This window comes from Lissotriton helveticus, chromosome 3_1 (assembly GCF_964261635.1).
Source record: "Lissotriton helveticus chromosome 3_1, aLisHel1.1, whole genome shotgun sequence".
NCBI lineage: Eukaryota > Metazoa > Chordata > Amphibia > Caudata > Salamandridae > Lissotriton > Lissotriton helveticus.
In genome coordinates, this window is record NC_136061.1 from 1,758,148,176 (window position 1) to 1,758,175,494 (window position 27,319).

Sequence of the window (27,319 nt, forward strand, 5' to 3'; positions counted from 1 at the left end):
AGGGCGACTTGCATGTCTATTAATTTTCCAAGTCCTTTGAAAAGTTCAGGGTATTCCTTAAAGGTGCTGTGATGCTCAGATGTGATATGTCATGGCAAGGAGGCCCATGAGTTGAGCTGTGCAATTGCTGAGTAAACACAGTCTGGGATGTCTCGTCATAGGACGTGCACCTCTTCTTCCATGGACGTTCGATTGGTTGTGAGCTTCTCCACAAATTTGCCCACATTTTTGTACTAGGTGTTTCGCACCCCATGTGAAAACAACGACAGTACAAAGGGGGTTTGTGCTTAATTTTGTCATATTCTGACACACACCTATTGTTGCATGTGGCTCCGCTATCAAGTACAAATCCTGTTACGTGATTTCCTACCATGGGGTCCACCATGACTGTCTTCTTCATTTCTCTTTTGTCAGCAAGCTGGATATGCTCAGAGTGTCTCACTGATGCTGGTGTTTCTGTCATGAGGTATAGGCATTCACTGGTCTCTCGTACAGAAGTAGATTCAGAGTCTGTGGAGGGGCTGCAAATGCATGCTTCCATGTACCTTGCATGACTTGAGTCAATTTGCATCCTGGCAGGCCACCCTCTCTCTGACTTTACATGTCCACCTTTGCAGAAACTCGCAAAATAATTGTCTCTGTTACATTTCTAGAATTTCTGTCCCATGGCCGGGCAGATGCTGATGTGTAGGTACTCCAGTCTGCAGCGATAGCATGCTCTCTTGAGCTTGGTCAGTGGCGGAATTTGTCTGTCATGTCTGCTGCTGCCCCTGGCGATTCAGTGAACATGCTCCATTATGTGAGTTCTCACAGGTCCAGGTCCTCACTTTCCATATAGGTCACGTGTGACGTGACCCTGGCTCCTGTCCTAGCCATGGCTAGTCTTTTGTCTAATGTGTATGTTTATTTCAGGATCTTTGTCCAAAACCCAGTTGATTGACATCCTTCAATGATGCGCAGCCTGATTGCTTCTTCCTTGTTGAACTTGTCAAACTCTCAGAAGGTCACCCGCTCTTTGGCACGCTGTTTTGAACATGTACCGTTTGAAGTCAACATTCTGCTTAGGGTCTAAACTCGCTGTAAGGCATTTAATTAGGCCTTTGTAATTAGTAATTGACTCAAGAGGGAAAGTTACAAGCACATTTTCTACAATATCACCAACAAGGTAAAAGAAAAGATCCTTGGCCTTCTCATTCGAGTAGTTTATGCAAGTGGTCCGCAGATAGTGCTCGAAACGTCGGATTCGTGTCTCCCTACGATCAAAGTTCGTTTGAGAGTCAGAGAGGTCAAAAGGCAGAAGTCGCTGGAAAATGGTACTAGAGATGTTGCTGTCATTGTTGTCACTGGGGACATGCAAATGCAGGTGCTGCTTCGTACACACGTCAGGGTGCACACAGATTGTCGTCGGCGCGGCTGGGGTTTTCTCCCAACCTTGCGCCACGCATGCCTGGACCTTGTTCTTGCTTCTCACCCACCTTCGTCGCCAAAAGTTATGTTCCCGTGTCCAGGCCCCAAAAAAACCAGGATGAGGCTGAAAGGCATGTAACAGTGATAGAATGGACCCATTTGAATTTGCATAAGCGAATGCTTATGTAATTAAGCATTTGCTGCGCCATTTTCTATATGGGCGCCATTTTGGGCTGTTTGAAACCGATCTAGTTCAATTCCGGGAAATGCTCCTCTCTGAGTTTTGTTTCCCCGCTTTGATTCTGTTCAGTAATGAGCAGACTGTTCATGTTAGCACATAGCTTTCTTATTAGATAGAGGCCCTCTCCCCGTTGTCTGGTGGCGGGCTCTGGATGGAACGACCTTGGACTATGTTACTTTGTGTAAGATATGAGCGCTGAAACCGTTTTGTTCTGTATTTTGCTGTTTAACTGCACCTGCTTGGAGAATTCTACAGTGGGTGTGTTTTAGCCCGGTTACGAAATGTACATAATGTATCTTTATGCTTGTCGATTTTAGTTCATTCTGTAGCACTCCTAGTGACTGGGAAGATGGGGCTCCACTCTGAGTGTATATAAACAGTTTTTTGTTTGTACCCTCTACTGTCTGACCGACTCTTCATTTAGTGCGGAAGCCTGAGAGGTTGTCATTAGGGACCCGGGTGACCCTAAACGGGTTACTTCCTTCAACAGGTGTTCTTTATTGTTTGCTAGAACTCCTACCAACCCAAGTCTCTCCTCCTTGCCTCATGTCCCTGCACCAAGTGTCTTCCAGTTCCTGCCTCACCCCTTCCTTTCCAGAAGCGGTGCCCGGTGTCCTGTCCAGTGCAATCTGGTGTGTGCATGGTCCGAATGCACTGCCACATCCCGTCACTGTGGCAGGTACCTACAGCCAGTGATATAGAAGAAGGACCAGAGAGGTACATCCAAAGGGCGACATTGATGAAGGTACAGAATGGCAGACACAACCAGCGACATAGCAGGATACAAAGGCACATTGAGCCAGCAACAACTAGAGACGAAATACAATGGTAGTCTCGGGGCTTTAAGTGGGCCGGGTCTCACCAAGACTGAGAACTGGCAGTTTTTTTAAGGAGGCCTCGAAATGGGTCTCTATCGGGCTCTGTTTTGTGCCCTGGCACAGGCAGTCCATTTTTTCTAAGCGTTATAGGGGAAGGGAAATCCTTTAAAGAGAGAAATTTCTCTCTGGATTTCCCTTCTCTTTTTGAAACTTAGGAGCAGCAACATTGTTGTGGTCTCACCAGGGCTTTAAGTGGAAGCTTTTTTTAAATATTAATACAAGCCATAGTTGCTGCTCATTTATCTTATGCAACTAACAACCATTGACAAAGCCAATAGTCCTGACTTGTTGTGGGTATGATGTTACTTGTTGTATCATATATCTGAATGCAATGACAGAAACAGCAAAATACCAGTCGGGCGGCACACTATGCTAGGCACCAGGCGCACAACGCCCATTGGGCTCAAAGGGCTTCAGCCACCCCCCCACCCTCGTCGTGTGTTGATGAGGCAGCTTCCCGGGCACACACCCTGCCGCACCTGAGTACTTAGCAGGTCTTTAAAAGACCATTTACTTGGTAATGAATGAGGCTTTGTTCTTCTTTCACCCTTTCTTAGAGCTCCTGCATCTTCACTCTTCCGATTGCTGGAAGTATTAGCTCCCCCCCCCCGAAATTTAGTCCCCCCTCCGAAATGTTACTCTAGTTGTGCCTCTGCTAAGCACACATTTTTAGCTAATGTGTTTTTAAGCCACGCCCTTAATTACATTGGCCACGCCCCATTGAGAGACCCCTCCCCCCCAGTTTTTTCATCCCACTTAAAGCCCTGGGTAGTCTGCCTCATTGAAAACCGCTAAAATGGCACTAGCTATCTTTCTGAGGGGCATGCTCACAATGAAATGAAACAGGCTGATCCAACCCCAGGAATAAAGTGGGAGCCTGAGTAAGGCAATGACCTGGTTCATAAGAAAAGCATGTAAATTCTAGCAAACATTTTTTCTTCATTTGTTTTTTCAACCCCAATTTTTTTCTTGAAAAAAACACGAAACAAAATACAGACCCATTGAAACTGAATGCACTACTCCGTAAAATGCTGGATTATAGTTACCAGTAACTACCGAGTTTTGGGCTCATGTTTACCATATATGTTGTTTCTGAGATGAGACATGAAGCACCCTGGACCTGACGGGAGGGTTTTAAAATTCAGCTTGCTCAGCTGAAACTGTGCCCAAAGGTCGTCCGTGCTTTCTCCTGTGACCTCACGCCTGCACCTCCTTGTATTCTTTGTGAGAATTTAGTATTATGATTAATACTGGAAATTCTGTGCTGCCTGCCTTGCTTGGAAGAGCTTGTTTCGTTACTATGTGTTGGGGAGCATGTTATTTTTCTCTGTAACTCACAGACTCCTATTTTAGCATTGAATACTCTCTCAGACTCAACTAAATCTTGAAGTGGAAGGTTTCTTTCACAAGCATTTGGGGGCATATGTAGGTAAATTCCATTTTGCGATTCCCAAATAGCGATTTCCAAGGAATCGCTATTTGAGAAAAGCAAAATGGAATGTAGGTAAAAATTCGCAATTTTTTTGCGAATCCCTAACATTCCTTATTTGCGATTAGCAAATTGCGAATCGCAATTAAGGAATGAGTGTCCGATTCATTCCTATGGGCCAAAAGGCCCATAGGAATGAATGGAGATACATTCTCAAATTGCGATTTTCTGTGTGAAAATCGCAATTCCAAGTGTGCCAGGGTGTTCAAAGGACACCTGATGCACCCCTAGAATGTGCCTGTAAGTACATGTGGCGCACATACATGCCCTAAGGGCATGTGTGTGCGCCACATGGCACTTTGAATTTTTTTTAAAAATGCATTTTTGAAGTAAATCGCAAAATACCATCTACTTGAAGTAGGTGGTATTTTGCGATTCCTTATGCAAAAATCGCAATTTTTAAAGCACCCCTAAATAGCATTTAAGGAATCGCAAAATTGCGATTCCTTAAATGCTATAAGCAAAATAAGGAATCACAATTTTTGCGATTCCTTATTTTGCTAATTGGCACCTACATATCAAAATGCCGTTTGCAATTCGCAAACGCCGAAATTCGCCAAAATTCGGCGTTTGCGAATCGCAAACGGCTACCTACATATGCCCCTTACATTCTTAGACCATACTTTTTGCTTAAAATGCATAGTGTGTTGCTGTTGCTTTTGGGGGAGTGGGGGCTTCTTTTCAAAATGACTTCTACATTCACTAAATAGTCCCTGTCATATTTGGTCACAATGCTTCTCATGATTCCCAGAGGAAGTACTTCATGTGCAGCTGGGTGATACCACCATTGCTCAGTACCGCAAGGCGATAGAAGTTTACTTCTCTGAAGCCACTGTCCATATATTTTTGGAAGATCAGTGACCAGACCAATGTCCTGGCAGATAGCTGTGCTGTCGAGCTAGACCTAAGACCATCATTGATATAAGGTTTCCAGAGAAATATCTCTGTAAGAAACAGACGATGGCCAAGGTGGCCAGATCTTTTCCAAAATACGTAACGTATAAACTAGCCAAAAGTGGCAGAAAAAATATTCATTGAGGTGACCTTCTTCTGCTAATGAACGTATTGAAACTAAAGGTAATATGAGTGCAAGCCACAATAAGTTGTGTCAGCACTGAGGCCTCGTAATTATGCCCAATACTTGTTTAATTGCCACTAGAGCCTTGTTGTCAGGGAGGGGTCCGTTCATAAACTCTTGGTATCTAACTTGGAGGGCTACCAGAGACATTCTAGTTGTTGTCCTCACACAGGACACAGCTCAGAGGCAGAGCAGCTGAGATCCAGACCAGTCAGAGTTCAAAGTTCACAGCAGGGAGACAACTTGTACTGACGCTAGGCTAACATCCAAAGTACATCTGGAGGACCAACACTTTAAGGGCCTATAACTAGACACTGCATGGTTGTGGCGAAGAATTTTGAGTGGCAGTAGCACTAAAAGAACTGAGGGTGACCACTGGACCCACATGATTGGCTGCTGGAATGGGTAAGTGGGACTTAAGGTTGGGACCCAACCACGCTTACCAATCTTACCATCTTTGGAATGGAAATGACAAAGGACATGCTCAAATTGTTCCAGAAACAATGGTGAATGTTACAGCAAAGGGGATGCTACAGCTACACTAGTCCTTTAATGAAGAGGGGAAACCTGTCTCCCACTCTGGACAGACATATAAATAGAGACTCCTACAATTGTAGTGTAAAACAGTCCTGAGTCTCTGACTTGAATCAGCTGCCAGCAACTATACAAACTCTTCCTGTCTTACATGGGGAACAGTAGCCCCTTCAGACTAGGGAGGGGAGTACACTTTGGGGACGTCAGTGAACATCAACAAAGCCCTCTTGGACTCCCAGTGGGATCACAGATTGTCGATTGGGTGAGCAAAGAAGGCAAAGTCATACAAATATTGCACAAGGGCAGGGTGACACAGTTCTAACAGGACTATCCTCCCATAAAAGTGAGAGTTGTGTCTGGGCACAGCCTGAAGTTCATGGTCTGTCAACAACAGCGAGGAGGCAGCACGGCCATTTTAATGTTACATATATCTGATACAGAGCATGCACAAGAGACCAGTTAACATTCTTGTGCTATGTGCTTTGTAGCCTTCATTTAGCATCTGGACTCTTACACATTTGGAGAGCCGTGCTGCTTGCCTTTGTTTGCAACAGTGTACATCATGATTCCAGCACACACTACTGTTGCACCGTTTCTGTTTCTTCTGCACATTTTACAGACTTTGGGCCTCGTTCCAAGTTTAGCAAAACATAAAATAGGGAAAAATTGATTTTGGCGCCCACTTTTTGCTTTGCACTCATTCTGGGTCTTGCGTAATGGCGCTCACTCACGGTGTGTTTTAGTGCCATCTTGTGCTTTGTGGAGTGGTTTGAATTTCTGTTTATCCAGAGATGAATTTGGTTTTCGATTCAGACCTGTGCATCATTTTGCTTCCAATGCTTGCTCTCCTCTGCCTCTAGGCGCTTCATGCCCCTGTGACCGGCACTGTTTACTTCTCTCGCAAGTACTCCAGGTTTAAGGCCTTCCAGTATTTTCTTAACCATGCTGTCAAACTTCCCTCTTGTTTTTTCTCAGTTCAGCCCTCGCTGAGAGGTGCAACACCCAAGGGCACGTTCATCCGTCTCTCCCACCGTCAGGCAGATGACGCCTGGGCTGGGTGTGCCGGCGCCATTGTTGTTCTCAGACAAAAGGACATTGCTAGACCCGACAGGCAGAGAAAGTGAGAGGAGGAAGGGAAGCCTAGAGGTCTGTGGAAGGGCACGGAGGAAGAGGAGAGTCTGCGAGGGCTCTAGGGCTGAGGCGGGTGATAGTCTGTCACGCTTTCTGTGCAAAAAACTCATTAATTCCCAAGGCCCGCTCTTCGTGCGTCTGCCCACTATACCTTTATGCATCATTTGCTGATTTTATTTCTCACTAATTATTTACTATTTGAGCCATCAGTTTCGTGCTGCCTGGTGCCTGTGCAAATGGCATTGTCATTTACAATGCCAATAGCTTAATAGCTCGCAAATGCATGACCTATTGCATTTACACCCACACACACATACAGAGCCACCCACACAGAGCCATACACACACACACAGAGACACAGCCACAGAGCCACACACAGAGCCACACACACACACAGAGCCCCACACACACACACAGAGCCCCCCTCACACACACAGAGCCCCCCCCACACACACACAGAGCCCCACACACACACACAGAGTCCCCCCCACTCACACAGAGAGCCACACACACAGAGCCCCCCACACACACAGAGCCTCACACACACACAGAGCCACACACACACACACACACACACACAGAGCCCCCCCCACACACACAGAGCCCCACACACACACACAGAACCCCCCCATACACACAGAGCCCCACACACACACAAACAGAGACCCCCACACACAGAGCCCCACACACACACAAACACAGACCCACACCTACACCCTGCTCTGCGGCCTGCAACATGACTGCAACTTCGACCACCCGTGTCTCCGGGAGGGTCCTGCGAACCGGACCCTTTGCAGTCTTACCCGCAACTAAACAACCCCGCACCAGGCTGCCTCACCCCTCGTGGCCACACACCTTGGGACACAGTCCTATACCTCGGGGGGCAAAGAACGACGTACGCAACGCCCGCGAGTCTCTGCCCACACCCCCACCCCCGCGAGGCGTCCGGCTCTCTGCCTTCCACACAGGGTGGTGGTAGGGTATTCACCAGCAGGCTCGAGTGGTAGCCACCGCTCTGTCCCTCCGGCTAGCGAGGTCGCACTTTGCGAGCCAACGTTGTCCGGCATCATTGCTGGTGTTTCCGGGGAGGGGGGGGGAAGGGGTGTTGGGTGGGGGGGGTTATGTCCGCCCCATCTTGTGCGCCACGAGGGTGCTGGGGGCCCTGCGAACAGCCCAATATTATCGGAAGGGGTGGTGGTGGGGGTTATGTCCGCTCCATCTTGTGCGCCACGAGGGGGCCGGGGGCCCTGCGAACAGCCCAATATTATCGGAAGGGGTGGAGGGGGTGGGGGTTATGTCCGCCCCATCTCGTGCGCCACGAGGGCGCCGCGGGCCCTGCAAACAGCCCAATATTATCAGCAGGGGGGGCGGGGGTCAAAGTGTTGGGGCTCCAGCATGCTCGGCGGACGCCACACACGAGCATCCTCGCTCCAGGACCAAGTTATTCCTAAGCCTCGACAAGGCCCAGGACGGGTCCCGGTGCACCGCCCTTTTCCTAATAGATATCAAACCAACAGGACCCGACATCGGTAACGGTCCCCACGATGCCCCTGCGTTATGTCTTTAAATCCCCGCCCGGGGTGGAGGGAGGGGGGAGATAGGTGGAGGGGAGGGGGAGCTCCACAACTGTTGGCCTTTGGCGACTCCCGCCAATCTTAAAACGAGAAAGCAGAGGGCAAGAAAAACAAGTGAACAGAGGGCAAGAAAAACGAGAGAACAGAGGGCAAGAAAAACAAGAGAGCATAGGGCAAGAAAAATGAGACAACAGAGGGCAAGAAAAACGAGATGAGAGAACAGAGGGCAAGAAAAACGAGAGAACAGAGGGCAGAAATTACTTCGAGAGGAGCGCTCCTCACGACCACGTTTCTCCATGGCGAGGCAGGAATGCCTCGGAGAAACCAGCGTCTTTTTCAGATTCGGGCGTGGTTTTCATTCTCTCCTCTTCCCATTGGCTGGAAGGTAAAATTCCAGCCAATGGGAAGAGGAGAGAAAGAAAACAAGAAAGAAGCTTAAAAAAACGCCCCCGAATCCGAAAAAGACGGGGCTTGAACCGAGTGACGGCCCTCTCCTCCAATGGCTGGCCAGCATTTACTAGGCCAGCCAATGGAGAAGAGGGGCGGGTTCCAAGCCCCCTCTAAAAAAACATTGAATCTCGGGCTCCGCCCACTGCTACACAGTGCGACGGTCCTCGACCTAAAAAGAAGTGGGGGGACGTGGCCACCGGAGGTGACATCACGACAGGAAGTGATGTCACGATAGGGGGCTCCGATCTCGTCCCAGAAAGGCCAAAAAGGTGAAGTCCAGCTGTTTGGCAGGGGGGACGGCATCCACCCTGTAAAATAAGTGGGGGGACGCCGTCCACCCGCGTGGTACCCCGACTCGAGCCCTGAGTATTGTAAAATAATGTTTAAATATGCTGGTTGGTTGACTCCGCCCTTTGTTCCCACCTCACACCTTTCTTCTGTACAGCACCGTGAAGCCCGCTTGGATGGAGGTTAGGATTTTTAGGACAGCAAAATGACTATATAAATAAATAAAGCCACTCAGAGGGTAAAAGGTCTGGAAAGAGTGATTGGGAGTGTGAGATGGTACTGGGTGTCACGAAAATCCTGGCTATGTGTGGAAGCGGGTCTGGGCCTATCTGACATGGCAGAACCCTCATGTTCCCTAATTCCACATAAGAGCAGCTCATAGAATTCAGTATGTTTTTTCCGTTGAATTATGGGGCTTGTAGTCCTGCAGGTTATAACGGCTAAACAAGACAGCAAGACCCAGAATGCAAGAGTCTGGGAAACTCTAGCGTGGCGTTGATGCCTGGCATTGGTACTGTTAGCCCCAAAAGAGACTATGTTGTGGAGGGGCACGTGGATCGACCGGGGGACCCAGGACTAGTGTCTGTGGGTTTAGGTGCATCACCCGACAGTGTGCAGCCTTTCCCCGAGCTCCACAGGGGGGGGTGCCGTGGTGCACTTGTGAAAACAAGCACAACCTTGCTTAGTGCAGAGAACTTAACTACATTCTGTAAGTATGTGATATATACTTGTCCACGCCGAATCGCTGGTAAAATGGAATCCTGAAAAAATCTACTATTTGTATATATATATGTATATAGAGATAACTCTAACCACTAGTATATGTAGTAGACCTTTGTACTCACTACCATTCCTATGTGACTCTTAGAGTTTATCCATTTGTATCTCTTCCTTGAGTGACTTTACAACTTGTACATTTGCAATTTTTTGTATTTGTATATCTTTCCTGTGTGACTTTACAACTTGTACATTTGCAAAAAAAATCCTGTTTGTATCTTTTATGTAACTCATGTAATCCTAAATCTTTATGTATCGCAACTGGTTCTTTTGTAAAGCGCTCTGACACCTTCGGGTGATGTTCACGCTATAGAAAATCGCATTAAAGAAATAAATAAAAAAACAAGCACAACCTTGCTTAGTGCAGCGAACTTAACTACAAAGGAAGAGCAGACCCCGAGGCTGGGGTGTGGGCGAGTCGAGTGGGCGCAGGGGGCGGGGGTGTGGGTAGGAGGCTGTGGAGACGAGGAGTAGCAGGCATGCGAGGAGACCGTGCAGGCAAGGGGCGGAGCAGGCACGAGCCCGGACTGCAGCAGGCAGAGAAGGGGTGGGCCAGAAGCCTCGGTTGCACCCGCCCCTGTGGCCACGTGACGCGGCCAGGAGTGGGGAGGCCCGTCGGTGACAACAGAGAACACCTCCTGGAGGCTGGGAGGCTCGAACCCGGGAAACAATAGCCTGGAAACCCGCATCGGGGACGCGCGAGGCTTGCACCCGAGGAGAGTGGAAACCAGACTGGGACCCCAACGGGGGAGGGTGCAATAGGCTGGGACCTGCGGCTCGGAGAGCACGGCGGAGCCCGGAGGCTGGAACCTGTCTCTGGGAAAGTACAGAGGAGGCAGCAGGAATGCACAGGGGATTCTGGGACTGTGCAGGAGAGTTTGGAACCTGCAGCCTGAGAGTACAGAGACTTATGTCTGGAACCTTTGGAGTGAGCAAGGGACCTTAGAAATTGGACCCTGCCAAGGTGTGAGTTCAAATGAGTCTAGAACCAGCCGCGGGCAGTCAAGAACACAACTTTAGAACCTGCATCTTGGAGAGTACAGAGGATGCTCAGTGCATCTGGTATAGTGCAAAGGAGCTTGTTGTATGCAGCCCCAAGGGACTGCAGTCTTGAGCCCGCACCGGGAGAGCACAAAGGAGGCTGCAACCTGTAACTGGGGGATGTTGTGTACAAGGAAGTTTGGAAGTTTTCGCTGAGGATAGAAAAGTCTTCTTTGTCTCCGCCAGTGTCCGACACTTCAGAAACTTGGAAAGTTTCGAAAGCTGCAAGGCTGACTGGAATCTGATAAAGTTCAAGTTGGAAATTTCCCGGAACTGATAAACCCAACACTCACTCAAGGGTTTCGTTTACTGGAAATCGCAAAGGACAGCCCACCAGAACGAGGAAGCTGGAATATTGAATTGTTACAAAGTAACTTGGGAAATTTAAACAGGATTTTGGAATGAGAAAGGCTGGAGTGCGGGAAAAGAGGGGCGCACGGGAGAGCGGCGCCGAGTTCTTTAAACAGCTGCTGGGAACCCGAGCCGGGGCTGACCTGCACTCCGGGAATGCGGGGAGATCGGTGCGATAGCAGGCGGTCTGTGGAAGTCTGTCACCTGAGCATGTAAACAGCTAAACGGAGACCGGCGCCAGGGCCAACGACTGGCAAAGCCACAGGGAGGGGCTGAGGTGCAAACACTCCCTTGACTGTGGCATTACTCCAGCAGCCGGAGACTCCAATAAGCATCCGAGGAAGGCAGGGTATATTGCTCTCCCGGGCCTGCCTATTGATCCGAACATCCATCACACGTGCCGCGCCTCGGGGATGGCAGGCACGTGACACTAAACCCCATGGCCCAAGTCTCAGGTGTGTGGGTTTGCACCGCCCCCGCTCAGGTCTGAGGTCCGAACCCTCCAGCAGCAGGCACCATGCCAGAGCAGATCAGCGTCTCCGAGTTCCTGGCAGTGACGTATGAGGACATCCAGAGCCCAGCCCCCACCGCCACCTTCGCCTCCAGCATGCACAAGTGCCGGGGGGCTGTGGCGGACCTGGAGGAGGTGAGCCTGGGTGTAAGGGGAGGGGGGGGGGGGGCAGCGTGAGGGGTGTGTGTCTAGGGCAAGTGATGGAGGGAGAGGGACATTGGGGCACAGGTGAAAGTAAGTTGAGGGGATGTGACTGGAAACAGGTGGGGGCGGGGCTAACGTTTTCCCCTTGAGATCACGGACCACATATAGCAGTTCTGAATTCTCACCTAAAAACCCTATGGATTTTGGGACTTGACATCTTGGCCCGCCTCATTTAAATCGCTGGGTCCAACACAACAGCAAGCCTTGATTATAAGAGGAAAGTCCAAGGTTAGCATATGTGGCTTCTGGAGCAAGTTGCATTGCTTGTGGGGTCTTGGGCAGAACTCGGGGGGGGGGGGGGGGTGCAGGTTTGTGCAGGGCACCTGTTGCAAAAATAATGCCCCCCCCCCCCTCGTACAATGTGACGAGGGACCACAGCGATACCCGCATCTATCAGATATTTATAGCCCATAGGCTGAATCAGTGGCATAACACAAAATGGTAGTGCTTCAGAATGTGATGAGTGGCCCTTAGTCTCCCATATCTCACAGATATTCAATGATCTTGGGCTGAATGGGGTCCCCTGCGCTACAGGGGCCTGTGTTACGTGACTGAGCTGAATTGTGGAGGGTAGGGTGGTTGCAGGGGCCTGCGCTACCCCACGAGGTGAGCTTGAGGGACTTTCTCTTGCAAATAGTGAGTTTGAGGAAGAACTGGAGAATGTTTTGGGAAGAGTGTCAGGTAGTACCTGCAATGGAAACTTACTGCAAGATGTTTGTTCACAGTGTGCGTGTTTGCAGGGGCGGCTGGTGACATTTGAAAGTGGTGTGGCGTAAACTAATTTGCATATTGCACCGTAGCGAGCGCAGCGAGCGAGCCCAAACCACCTTGCATCCATCCATACATTATTCATGTATCCACCCATCCATCATGCATCCACCCATCATGCATGCATGCATCCATCCATACATCATTCATGCATCCACCCATCCATCCTGCATCCATACATCATTCATTCATGCATCCACCCATCCACCCATCCACCCATCCTGCATCCATACATCATTCATTCATGCATCCACCCATCCATCATGCATCCACCCATCATGCATGCATGCATCCATCCATACATCATTCATGCATCCACCCATCCATCCTGCATCCATACATCATTCATTCATGCATCCACCCACCCACCCATCCACCCAGCATCCATACATCATTCATTCATGCATCCACCCACCCATCCTGCATCCATCATTCATGCATCCATCCACCCTTCATGCATGCATCCATGCATCCATCATTCATGCATCCACCCACCCATCCTGCATCCATCCTGCATCCATCATTCATGCATCCATCCACCCTTCATGCATGCATCCATGCATCCATCATTCATGCATCCACCCATCCATCCATCCATCCATCCTGCATCCATCATTCATGCATCCATCCACCCTTCATGCATGCATCCATGCATCCATCCATACATCATTCATGCATCCACCCATCCATCCACCCACCCATCATGCATCCATCCTGCATCCATCATTCATGCATCCATCCACCCTTCATGCATCCATCCACCCTTCATGCATGCATCCATGCATCCATCCATCATACATCATTCATGCATCCACCCATCCATCCACCCACCCACCCATCCTGCATCCATACATCATTCATTCATGCATCCACCCATCCATCCTGCATCCATACATCATTCATTCATGCATCCACCCACCCATCCTGCATCCATCCTGCATCCATCATTCATGCATCCATCCACCCTTCATGCATGCATCCATGCATCCATCATTCATGCATCCACCCATCCATCCATCCATCCACCCATCCATCCACCCACCCTGCATCCACCCACCCTGCATCCACCCACCCTGCATCCACCCACCCTGCATCCACCCACCCTGCATCCACCCACCCTGCATCCACCCACCCTGCATCCACCCACCCTGCATCCACCCACCCTGCATCCACCCACCCTGCATCCACCCACCCTGCATCCACCCACCCTGCATCCATCCATCATGCATCCATCCATCATGCATCCACCCATTATGCATCCATCCATACATCATTCATGCATCCATCCACCCAACAATCATTAATGCACCCACCCTGCAGCCATCATTCATGTATTTTTATGACCATATAACTTGCACACAGCTTGTCAGTGTTCAATACCAGTCCCGAACCTTGTACTCCAGCACCAATGATACATGATTAATATTAATTGTTTTTCAAACATGTATTTATTCGACACCAATTTCACACCTTAGTCGGAACATCATTGTTATTTGTTTTCTAAAACATCTATTTATTTAACACCAAAGTCATGTATACATTTTTATGGCTTGATAAGAATCTCGAACCTGGTTTCACAGCATCAAAGCCGGCCGCTAACAGTCAGACCACATCCTCTCCCCTTTGGTGTGGCCCTGCAGTTTTGATGGTACATATTCACACCAAAGTCATGTATACATTTTTACAACTTCACACCAAAATGGGAATCCCCGCTTTCTCCCATGCGAGCTCATTTTGTAATGCGCTGTTAGTCACTGAAGAGGGCAGCGTCTGATGCTGCTTGGGAGGCAGAAGCGAACTCCCCTCCCCACACACACACAGTGTGACATATGTACCTAATGTATGTTACGGGAGCGGATGGTGCGAAGTCGCACAGTGATTGGCTTGCACGTGGACCACTGGACCAGCCAATCCTGGCGCTGCATGCAGCGCCAGGATTGGCTAGGGGGGCACCATGACTGCTCGCCCAGTCGCCCTTTGGCACCCCGGGGGCTGCCGCCCGCCCCCTGGTCCCTTTTAAGGGGGACTTCTGCAGGGAACCTATCTGCGCATGCTCGGGCTAGTTTCTGCCCAAACATTCACTTGTGCACTACTGCTGCAGCTGAGTGGACTGTCACTCAAGCTGCAGCAGGCCCAGTCACCCCCCCCCCACCTGCGCACTCCGGGAAAGTCGGGTGTCTCCCGGATTCCCGGCTGGCGGGTAGCACGACCATTCTATATTTTTATTTCAGTGAGGATGCGGCGGCGCGGTGGGTCCATGGCGCTTAGTGGGGCTATGCCCCTACGCCCCAATGGACGCACCGCGCCTGCGTTTGGCGGGCACTATGCTACGGCTCTACAAGAGGTGAGTGGGGTAAAGATGCAGGAGGTGAATTTTGGGGGGAGGTAGAGCTGCAGCAGGTGAATGTAGGTGAGAGAGATGCAAGTTGTGAGTTTATGGACAGCAGTAAGTGCGGGGGAGGGAATCCAAGCTGCAGGGCACCAGACTGTAGAGAGCAGAGCCGCAGAAGGTGATAAGTTGTTCCTCACATGCTAAATACTGCATGCCTGTGGTCTACTTGCTCTATTTATTACATGTGCTAAAAATAACGTGGTAATTAACATCCAGTTACAAGAATGAGAGGTCATTGAAAACCAGTGTCTTAAACTAACTTAAAACACCTCGAGTCAAAAGCAGGTGGAAAAAAAGTCCTGGAAGTGTAAGGAATGAAAGAAAAGTTGTAAAACAATACAAAGTAGCGAAGACCAATACATAAAAAAACACAGTACATGCATCGTTTTAGGTGAGAACATAAAATCACCTACACAGCAGCGCATGGAGACAGGCGTTTTCCATTCACCAGCTCCCAACTTAACCTATCCACATACGTATTTACACACTCACAGCAAATGTACTCTACTCATTCACTAAAAACAAACCCTACACACATTTCAATGTCTCAACACCCACTACAAAACCCCACAAACCACACCTATACACCCTTCCACCCCAACTACTACACAATGGCACATTCACTCACACACAAAACACAACCCTATCCCATACCACTAACCAATCCACTAGTCACCAACACAACCCCAACCTATACCATACGTAACTATATCCCAGTCAGACACACACTCCCTACTCCTAACAGACCCCTTCCATCTTTTCATCCACCAAAACCCTCCTCTTCTTCCCACACATATTACCTCTTTTAGCAAGCAAATCTAACACAGACACACTTAACTCTTCATTCCCTCTCACGCACCACATGCACTCTTTACCAAAACACATCAACACCCCCTTTAATTTGCAGCTTCCACTCCCCAACAATACTTTACATACAAATACTTCTCAGAAGACAAATACATCATCACCCCCTCTCACTACTCCTCAAAACCAAAACATAACACACACAGAAGCACAACAAACTCTCACACACATTACCTCATAATGCTTTCCTTCACAAACTAGAAACACACACTCACTCCGAGCCTCCTTACTACACAATTAATACACACCCTAAACCAGCTACACTGCCAAGCTTTCTCTCTTCCCCGACACCAAACACATATACGGTACAAAAGGGGGTGGTGATGGACGGAGCATTGAACCAATCAAACACTCACACCCAGTCAAAAGATCTGGGTTTCATCCATCACCGTTCTTTAGCCCACTCTGCCACCCCAGTTCAGACATGGCCATATGCAAATCAGTCTGACCCTGTGCCTCATGGGAACAGTCCAGCCTGAACTGCCAAGCCATGCCTTCCCTGGACCGGAAACAAGCTTCCTGGGACTGGTTTCTGGCATTCCAGCCGTCTTCAGCCAGGCTTGCTTGAATCCAGTGGCAAAGTGAGCAAGGGACTCACGTCTGAGCATACCGTGCCAACTTATAGCGAACAAAGCGGTACAAAAGGGGGTGGTGATGGACGGAGCATCTGAACCAATCAAACACTCACACCCAGTCAAAAGATCTGGGTTTCATCCATCACTGTTCTTTAGCCCACTCTGCCACCCCAGTTCAGACATGAGGCACAGGGTCAGACTGATTTGCATATGGCCATGTCTGAACTGGGGTGGCAGAGAGGGCTAAAGAACGGTGATGGATTAAACCCAGATCTGTTGACTTGTACATCCTTTTCCTGCTCGGGTCCATGATGAGAGAGTTTTGAAGTTTTCTGCTTGTGATGACTAAGTGATAGCAGAGCATGACAATGGATTTTGGTTGTCTTGTTTCAAGGTGCTTTGCCTACACACTCCCGCCCATTTGTTGGGAGTGTCCTGAAGTTCTTATGCATGTTTCTCTGACTGTTTCTATTCTCTATGGATACATTTCTCGCTCTAGGAACTTCTAAAGCATGAAAGTGGGCAGTTCCTGATGTTCTGTGAATGTGCTATTTATTTATCGGGCGCAGTATTTACCGCTCATTGTAAATAGCATATATTTCGGTATCTAGCCCATGCAGTAAATAAGAATTCTGCTGGTCGTGGTAAAAGTTGATATTCAGTCTAATTTAACATCTGTTATTTCCCAAATCCAGTGGAGTCGGTATTTACCAGCTACGCAAGTTTGATGGTTTTTGCCACCAAAATCATAATCGAGACCAAAGTGTTGTTTTCTCAAAGCTAGGGCTGACTGTATGTGTCCTAAACGACGTGAGACTACCTGGCAGCTAAGCAGAGCTAGTCAAGTTGGCGGGTGCAGCTAATGCTGCAAAATGCTGTGCTAAATGACAGGCCTTTATGTGCCTGAGAGGCAATGGTGCAGGAGTCGGATCTGTGGCCTGAAGTGCATGAGAGATTCGATGGAAAGCTGCTGGAGGTGAATATGAGGTCTGAGCTCTTCCGAGGTCAAACTGGAGTGGAGGAAGTGCATCATGAGATGCAGCAAAGGACTTAGAAGTGCACTAGGTTCAGGGTTCCACCAGACTCCCATGTTATCAGAGGCCATGCTTCCCGGCCAAGCCTTTTGTGTGACAGCCTACTTCATCCTGAGCATTGCAATCTTTATTGCGTCGGTTGAACTAATCAATGTAACTCACCTGACAGCAACAATTTTTAGGTTAAAAATCTATCGCTGGCAGCAGTGTCTATGATGACATGGAGTGAGGTGGTCACCCTAACTGGATTGAACTTCAGATTTTTAGAATCACATAATTGATAGATTTGACACAGATGTTACAATCTAGTCTGTACGGTAACTAGCAACCAAACTCGTGAACTTTCCAGCAGAGCAAACTATGAGGCTGGTCCAAAATACACCTTGTGTATCGGGGTGTTAGGGCAAAAGCTAGTATAACTGTGCGCTGTAGGTAATGTTCGTTCTCAATACGATTTCTACCCAGTTTGGGTCAGTAGATGGTCCTTCTGGATGTGACCCTTTTGTTAGGATCAGTGCACATTTGAGTAGCTTCAGGGGACTATGGAGATTGTGCCACACTACTTTCAACGATCCTTTAAACGCTGGTGCATAGATTGCTTGGAATCACATGGTTCAACCTTTCTGAACTGTCGCCCACCTTGGTATGAGGGATTTCCTGTGTTTTTCAGCTTATACATCACCAAGGTAGGAGATAAACTAAGCCGGGGACTGTTACTCGTTGATTTCAGAAGGTTTTTACTTTGTCCCATTATTATGGTGACTTCTACCAGTCATCTTGAAACAATGCACAAGTCCTTGGAGAATCTTGGAAGCAGGATTCAGAAAGCTAAGTCCAACCCTTTTACTCCCAGGACAGAGCCAGCAAGCAGCAGACCGGCACAATAAAGCAACAGGCAGAGTGTCAGCCCCTCCTCTAGCATTCAGGTCTTCTTTCTGGCTGAATATCCTTTAATCCAGAAGTGCTCTGATTTGAGAGTGTCATAGGTTCAATACCTTCCTGCCTTTGAACTAGGCAAACTTCAAAGGAAAGTCTTTGTAGTGCACAAGACCCCGTCTTTCCCTGACCTGGCTCCAGACACACTTTAGACTTCTTTGTGTGAGGACAGGCACAGCCCTATTCAGGTTGCAATTGACAACTCCTCCCACCACTCTAGCTCAGGAAGGCTCATCAGACTGGTGATGGCCCATCGGGATATGCAAGCACACCTCAGCTCCCTTTGTGTGACTGTTTCGAGTGAATGCACAAGAGCCCAACTGTCACTCTAACCCAGGCGTGGATTCTACAGGCAGGCAAAAGGCACAGACAGAATGGTTAACCAAGAAAATGCCCACTTTCTTTAATTGCCATTTTCAAACATACAAATTAAAAATCAATTTCACCAAAAGATGTAATTTTAAATCGGGAGTTCAGAGACCCCAAACTCCAAATCTTTATCTGCTCCCAATGGGAAATTACATTTAAAAGGTATTTTAAGGCAATTCCCATGTTTCCCTATGGGAGAGATAGTCCTTGCAATAGTGGAAAAACAAAATTAGCAGTATTCCGCTATTAGGGCATGTAAAATACAACACCATATGCCCTACCTTTTAAATACACTGCACCCTGCCCATAGGGCTGCATTGGGCCTACTGTAGGGGTGACTTACTTGTAGTAAAAGGGAAGGTTTCAGCCTGGCCAGTGGATTCACTTGCCAGGTCGAAATTGCAGTTTAAAACTGCACTCACAGACACTGCAATGACAGATCTGAGACATGTTTGCAGGGCTATTAATTTGGAACAGTGCTGCAGGCCCACGGTACTGTTTGATTTGCAGGCCATCTGGTGCACCTTACTTGGGACTTACTGGTGAATCAAGTATTCCAATCATGGATAAACCAATCACCAATACAATTTAGACAGAGAGCACATGCAGTTTAGCACTGGTCAGCGGTGGTAAAGTGGCCAGAGTCCTAAAACCAACAAAAACAAGTCAGAAAAAATAGGAGGAAAAAGGCAACACGTTTAGGGATACTCCTGCAAAAAAGGCCAGGTCCAACACCTGTCTTTGGCTAGTATTGTATGTTGTAGTGTGGACTGTCATTGTATAGCACTTTGTTATGGTGTGCCGTGGTATGGCCTGTCATTGTATACAATAGTATAGTATGGTATTGCCTGTCATTGTGTAGTCAGGTATGATATGGTATCCTATAGAATGGAATGTCATGATCTGTCATTGTATGGTGTGTTATGGCCTGTCATTGTGTAGCATGGTATGGCCTGTCATTGTTTAGTATGGTATAGCCTCTCATTGTATAGTATGTTATGGCCTGTCATTGTATTGTAGGACATGGTTTATTATTTTATGCTATGCTATGGCTTGTCATGTTATGGTATCGCCTGTCTTTGTATATGTATCACATGGCCTGTCATTATATAGCATGATATGGTATGGTTTGTCATTGTATATTATGGCATGGCCTGTCTTTGTAAAGGATGCTATTCTACCGTATGGCCTGTTATTGTATAGTATGGTATGATATAGTATGGTCTGTCATATAGTATGGTATGGTTTGGTATATATGTCATTTACTATGGTAGGGCCTGTCATTTTATAGTATGGTTGGTCACTGTATGGTATGGTCTGTTGTAGAATATGGTATGATATTCTTTGATACAATGTACACATTAAGCTATGGAAAGAGGCACAGTAGAAGCAGCCAAACAGGCAAAAAAGCACGTTATAATCTTTTCATGCTAGAATGTTCTAAAAATTCAAAAAATTCTAAAAATCATGTAGCCAAGTGCAAACAAGCCCTGGCATAGCCAATAGGTCTCGCCTTTGGGACCTTCTAAGTGTTTAGTCAGAGCTATTGACTTTGCCAATGTCTTTAAGCTATGCTGTAGAGAAGTGTGGCTACTGGCTGCTGTGCAGCATGCTGAAAAGTTATAATAAAAAAGTGTCAGAAGCATTTTGTTACCTTATATGACCATGAAAGGGTCTCGACATGAGGATTTTTAAGCAGCTAAAAATGAATATTTATACCTGAATATGAATATAACCACGGATATTTATTTCATGTTATCCCTCTTTTGATTGTAGCTGGAAATGTCTGTAAATGAAAAGATTCTGTTCACCCTAATGCTGTCTTCAGATCAGACAGAAAGAGCATTAGGGGGCCTCCTTGTGGCAGGTTGCTGCTGACAAACTACTCTAGGCCTGTCACTGGTGCATTGTGGGTGAAAGCTAGGGTAGGGTTATCTGTATCTATTTACTCCCTAGTTGTTCTTTTGACGGAATCTGCCTGATTTCCGGGAGTAAAACAGGTGCGTTCCTGTATATCTGCTTGACTGAATCCACAGAGTTTCCTTATTCCAGACACCCTGACAAACTAATGAAGAGCGCAGGTAAAATATGCTTTTTGATTCACTTTAAAAATGAATTACTCACAAATATGTTTCAGAACTGAGGTCTGGAGGCAAACTGTTATGACTGGTAGGCTGGGTGCATTCCTGAAAGGTCAATGTCTCTGAAAAGCCAGTACTCTGGGGCAGAGTCAGTCATATGCAGACACCCCCTGTCTAGGGCAGATGTAGGGGGTGGGATGAGGCACACTGGGGGGGGGGAGGGCTCTGACAGGGCGCAAGGGCTGGCGCAACTATTGGCGGTCTTACGGCTGACACAAGGGTTACACCAGTCACGTGCCAGGTGTACCCCTGAAAGCGTAGTATGTCTACAGCCCCCTCAGCCATGCGTCCGGTAACTCTGAGAAAGTTAGTAATGCCGCTGGAAGGTTAGTAGGGCTGTGGTAGAGTCACGCATGGCGTTAGTAGGGCAAAGGAAGAGGCACTTACCACTAAGTCGGACCTAAGACAGGCCGAAAGTGTACGGAGAAAGTCAGTCAAATTTCATCTGCAGCATTTTCTGGCCATAGAACTGTGGCGGTTTTATGTGAGGCATCTCAGAAAGATAATAAGGTTCTTGCAGAGTCTGTTACACTTGAGGCCCCTCTTTGAAAGATCAGAAGGGCCGGGGCAGAACCAGTCACATGCCAGGCGCCCCCTGTCTTAAACAGAAGGATGGGGTAGATTTTGTGAGTCACACATGGGAGCGCCTGCTGATCGGGCAGTGGGGCTGTGGCACAGTTAGTAGCACGCCAGTGGTATATCTGACAGGCCTGTGAGGCTTTTAAAGGGGCAGTGTCATGCCAGAGGTACACGTGAACAACCAAGAGGGCTGGGGCAGTTTCAATCACGCAAATCACACTTCTGAAGGGCCAGGAAGGCTGGATGGAATTGAGTCACGTGACATGTGCATTTTTGAGAGGTCAGTGGGGCTGGAGCAGAGTCAGCTACATGTCATACATACACCTGAAAGTCTGGGGGAGACGGGGAAGAGCAGTCTCATGTCAGACCCCCTGTGACAGGCTAATAGCTGTGGAGCATATTTTGTGGGGCAAGGAAATCAGTCCGTCACCAGGCAAGTGAATCTGAAACGGGCAATAGGATTGCAGTGGCCGTGAGATGTGCTCTGTGGTGGGGAGGGAGAGGAGTGTTGAAGCGCGCGCGTGGTAGAGCACGCGAGAGGAAAGCCTTTCTTTCTTCCTCCACGGAAAAATGTACTTGCTGGTATGGACTAGCAGTAGCATACCAATCGTACGGACTCCGCATTCATCTTCCGTTGCTATTTTCTTGAGTCACTTCCAAGTAGGAGCATTCAAGTGCAGCCATACTGGAGGTGGTTCGGAGTCAGCTACACTTTTGAGAGGGTCTGGGTGTCAGTTCCCCTACATGTACTAATAAACCCACAGCTGCGTTTGTGCTCGGAGGGTGGGGGGAGGGGGAAAGCCATAAATATAGAAGCAGCGACGGAAAGGAAAGATACGGTGGCCGTAATATAAATGCTGACTAAAAAATGAAGCATGGAGTCCGTGAAGCGGGCTGTGCTGATAGTCGAGCAAAGGGAAAGAAAAACATGAGAGAGCCGTAACTAATGCTGATATTTCGTGCTGATAGTCGAGCAAAAGGAAAGACAAGCATTTGCCGCGCGGCGAAAGTGTTTAGAGAGGGGGGGGGGGGGGAAGTGGAGTCCATCAGAGTGACGCGATCTGTGGTGGGGGAGGGAGAGGGAATTGAAGCACGGAGAGAGGCACGCAAGGCTTAATGAGCCTTGACAGAAGCCCACATGGCGGCTGCGGGCGTGCACGTGCACTTAAGCTTGAGGCCAGGAAAAGCCTCTGGTAGCACTTTGAAAATCCCCTTACTTAAAAGTCGAGGAAGCAGCGCATGCGCTGCTTTAGGCTCGACCTAAAAAACTAGGTTACAAACTAAACTAGTGATTACTTAATAGTGATAGCGGAAAGCCATTTATGTTTTTGGAAATTATTGTTTAAAGTGACAGTAACAACATTAGGCCTGCTGGTGGTATTATGCTGTACCAAATAGTAGAAGGGGAGAGGATGCAACGTTAAAGGGATCAAACACGGGAAACACACACACACACACACACACACACACACACACTTTTACGATGTGCTGCAAGTAGAAAAACAAAATAAGCTGAGGCAGATAGTGGAAGCACTCTGTGCTACTGCTCCCTACGCCACTGCACTCTACACAACTTTACTCTACACCGCTCCACTCTACACCACTACACTCTGTTGCTCCACTCCACTGTATGCGAATGCAGTCTAGGCAACTGCACTATACGCCACTGCACTCTACTCTGAACCACTGTGCTCTACGCCCCTCTACGCCACTGCACTCTATGCCACTATACCCTGCAATATTGCACTCTCTGCTACTGAACTCTACCCGACTCTGCACAACTGCACTCTACACCGCTCTACTCTGCATCACTGCACTCTGCACCACTCTACGCTACAGCACTCTCTGTCACTCTCTTTGTGCCACTCTACTGTACTCTGCACCACTGCATTCTATGCCACTGTAATCTACACCACTGCACTCTATGTCAATCTACTCTGTACCCCTGCACTCTATGCCCCTGCACTCTCCACCACTGCATTCTATTATGCAAAACTTTTATTTACATCAGTGCATCCTACAAGGCTGAATTCTGTGCCACTGCACTCTACACCATTATACTCTGCAACACTCTACACCAATACACTCTGCATCGGCCCAATGTACTCTATGCCACACGACTCCACGCAACTGCACTCTACTCTGCGCTACTGCACTCTACGCTGCACCACTGTGCTCAGCACCACTGCACCCAACACCACTGCACTTTACTCAACACCACTCTGCTTGATGCCAATGCACACTACGCCACTCTACACCACTGCACTCTACGCCATTCCACTCTGCAACATTGCACTCTACGCCACTCTACTCGGCATCACTCCACTCTATGCCTCTGCAGCACTGCACTCTAATCTCCCTGATTCACTCTAGACCACTCTACTATACTGCACTCCATGCCACTCTACTCTATACCACTGCACTCTGTGCCACTGTACTCTACGTCACTCTATTCTGCAACACTGCACTCTACACCACTCTTCTCTGCTCTACACCAGTCTACTGCAACTACACTCACTGCATTGCACTCTACTATGCAACACTCTAATCTACGCAACTGAAATCTAGGCCGCTGTACTCTATGCCACTATACTCTGCAACTATCTACACCAGTCCACTCTACACCAGTCCACTCTACACCACTCCACACTACACCACTCCACAGTATGCCACTCTCCTCAACTCCACTCTGTGCCAGTAAAATACATGACAGACTATGCCACTCCCATCTACGACCCTCTACTCAACTCTTTGCCATTCCACTCTATAACACTCCACGCCACTCTCCCTTACGCCACAAATTTTTTGTCATGCTGAACATCAGTCATGCTGGTGTACAACATGGCTAAAACACATCACCAAAACCAATAGGCACGGCCTATTGGCTTTGCCAATGCTTGTTTTACACATGTTAAACCTGTCTAGGCAAAGGTTTCACCTGGTTAGTAACAGTTTAACACTCAAATATTGCAATAGGCAATTGAACGGTGATCAGACAACTTTTGTGAAGGACCTTCCGCTGCACAGGAACACTTGTCCCTACATGTTTAGTAACTTTTGATCCTTTTGAGCTAGAAACAACGTTTTTTGTCAAATTTGCAAATTATGCTGCAGATGATGGTTAATGTGGTAAAACCATAACCAAGCAAAAAATGTTATAGCCACAGAATTGCATAATTCCAGTGGCCTTGTATTGTGTTCACGCACAAGGGTCGTTCACCATTAGGTGGGATTACATGGAACATATGCCATGGTTCTCCGTATTCAATGCATGCCGTTGGCTTCCCATTTGTTGCTCCCTGGTAGATTCTGTAGTAGGACTGGATGGTGAACTCTGCTCCGTTCAGAGTTTGCAGGGTTTTTCGCGCTCTGCGGAGCACGTGTAGTTCCGAAACACTCCGCACCGCGTAGCAAACCAGTGTTTTTCCTAGCTCATGCTTGCCAGAGTCAAGATGGTGAGCGCAAGCGAGGAAAATCCACCTCCTGGTGAGACTTCTCAACGCGAGTGGTTGCCCTCTAGTCGTGACCTCTCATGTTGAGAAACCTTCCACTCGTATTGAGAAAGCTGCTGCTCGGGTAAAAAATCTACTAGAGTAGCAAGAAAAGAATCAGCTTCCTCTTGCGCTGCGCATGATGCAGTTCGCACTGATTTTACAGTGCGGGACAAACCCCCCCCCTCCGCACTGAAAATCAAAGTGAACGGCATGACCAAACACACTCCTGCTCTTACGGAACTCCACGTAACGCGGCGGAGTTTTTGTGGTCACTACGCAGAACTCCCCCCCAGGACTATTCTGTAGCGATCTGCTCAATTGAATACAACAAGAATGAATGTGAGCTGCTATTTTTTCCTGCCATTATTAACCAAGGCACAGCTGCAAAAGAGCACGACTCTGGTCATGTACGCACAACACGCACACGCTTCCCACATAGGACACGCTGCAATTTAACACTCTTCCAACCAAGCACTCCCCCACAGTGTACCATCCTATGTGCCCCATAAGAAATATAAAGAACTATAAATAAAACGTGATTAAAATACAAGTATACAAAATGTAACAAACGTGTCACGGAGATATTCTGCATTCATTTTACCAGGTTGGCTGGGTTAATCAAAGTGAACATTTGTAAATAAAAAAACCTAGCGCGGGTGATGGTAAATGGGAAAACTTGAAACTTGGCAGCAATCACAAAGGACCAAAAACGGGAGCTCCGCCAAATGTGACTTCTGTGTTCCGGGATACGCCAGACTCGTTACAGAGCGAGGGAGAGGGAAATTGGAAGCGTCGGGAAACATTTGAGGTGCAGCATGGATTGATCAGGTTGCAATAGGGACAGAAAGGGCGGTATGAGACATCATGTCTTCGAGCTCTTGATGCACTGAGAGCCCCGCATTTGATGGTGATCGTCCAGCAACATTTATTTGTGTTGGCTAGCCTTTTCGGGTGTCGCGTCGCTTTAACATAGTTCAGGCTAGACAGACAAGTTGAGTTGGCAACCTTTTCAGATAAAAAAAAAAAAGGCCTGCCTGCCATTTGGTCGTGTTAAGACATTGGCGAGAAGCTGGTACATCAGGATTGTGTAAAATCCTCTGAACTTCACTTAAGACTCACTTATATAAATTGAAAATACTTTGGAAGTGATATATTTTTTCTTGTATTCACGTTTAAGTGTATATTTGAAAGAAGAAAAATATATTCCTTTACAAAATGTTCATATTAAACTTGCTTTGAGGTAATCAGGCCACCCTGGGATTAGTGTCAGGGAGCAGAAGTAAATGAGTTAGGTCTTTTTGCACATGGGATGGGACATCACCGAGTGATATGGGTTTTATAACACTCCCTACCAGCCAACATAAAATTATTCCCTTTGGTCATCCCAAAGTCCTGTCCAAGTTACAACTTAACGCTTCCATAGTTTATGCACCTTAGCATTTCAGAAGCTAGGGGCGGATCACTCGTTTTGCACAGTTGACCGGCAATTATAGCTTCAAAAGGTAGTACAACCTGGTGCAAAATCGTCTGGTGCCAAGTACAGACTTGCCCAGCGTTGGTGCAATTTATGTGAATGCCAAAATCGGATCGGAGTACTCTCCGTTGCGCTGTTCGAAATTGAGGATATTTGTTGCTAATGTGAAGATTGAAGGTAGATCTAAGCTGAACTCTCACTTACCTCATGCAGGAAGTGCCATAACTGGAGTTTATATACTGGTCATTTAAACCTGAAGAAAGTTGTTCGTGGTGGATACTGATTATACCACTTATATATTCTCAGTCCATGCCCTGACGAAGTCTGTGGTTATTACCAATCGACGAAGCACGTGTTGACAAAAACTGTGACTGTCGGTAGCGTTGATGAAGAACTGAAGCGCAATCAAATATAACAAGATCTGGAATAAAGACCAATGATGAACACTTAAAGATAAATACTGTGTGAATTAATTACTGTCATGCTCTACATGATTGTGGCTCAGGAAATTGATTTTGTATTTAACCAAGAACAGACTTGCCTGACGTTGGTGCAATTTATGTGAACTATCCCATGGTGTTAGACTTAGTTTTGAATACAAATTTCCTTAGCCCTATGACAACATCACATATCATGTTTGACTTGTTGACTGACCAAAATTGTCTTGCACTAAGTATTTGAAAGGTCCTGTTGGTGCTGAGTACTACCTCCCTAACAGTAATGGAGACAATTCTTTCCT

At 47.6% G+C, this 27,319-nt stretch overlaps 1 protein-coding gene across 1 annotated transcript in view; it reads left to right on the plus strand.

The window, feature by feature from the left end:
* Window positions 1–10,436: 10,436 nt before the first annotated feature.
* Window positions 10,437–27,319, plus strand: part of ASAP3 (ArfGAP with SH3 domain, ankyrin repeat and PH domain 3) — a 329,849-nt gene continuing 312,966 nt past the window's right edge. Inside the window, exon 1 of the mRNA XM_078682583.1 lies at window positions 10,437–11,885. Coding sequence (XP_078538709.1) covers window positions 11,757–11,885 — 129 coding nt within the window. The 5' untranslated portion in view covers window positions 10,437–11,756. The remainder of the gene's footprint in view (window positions 11,886–27,319) is intronic.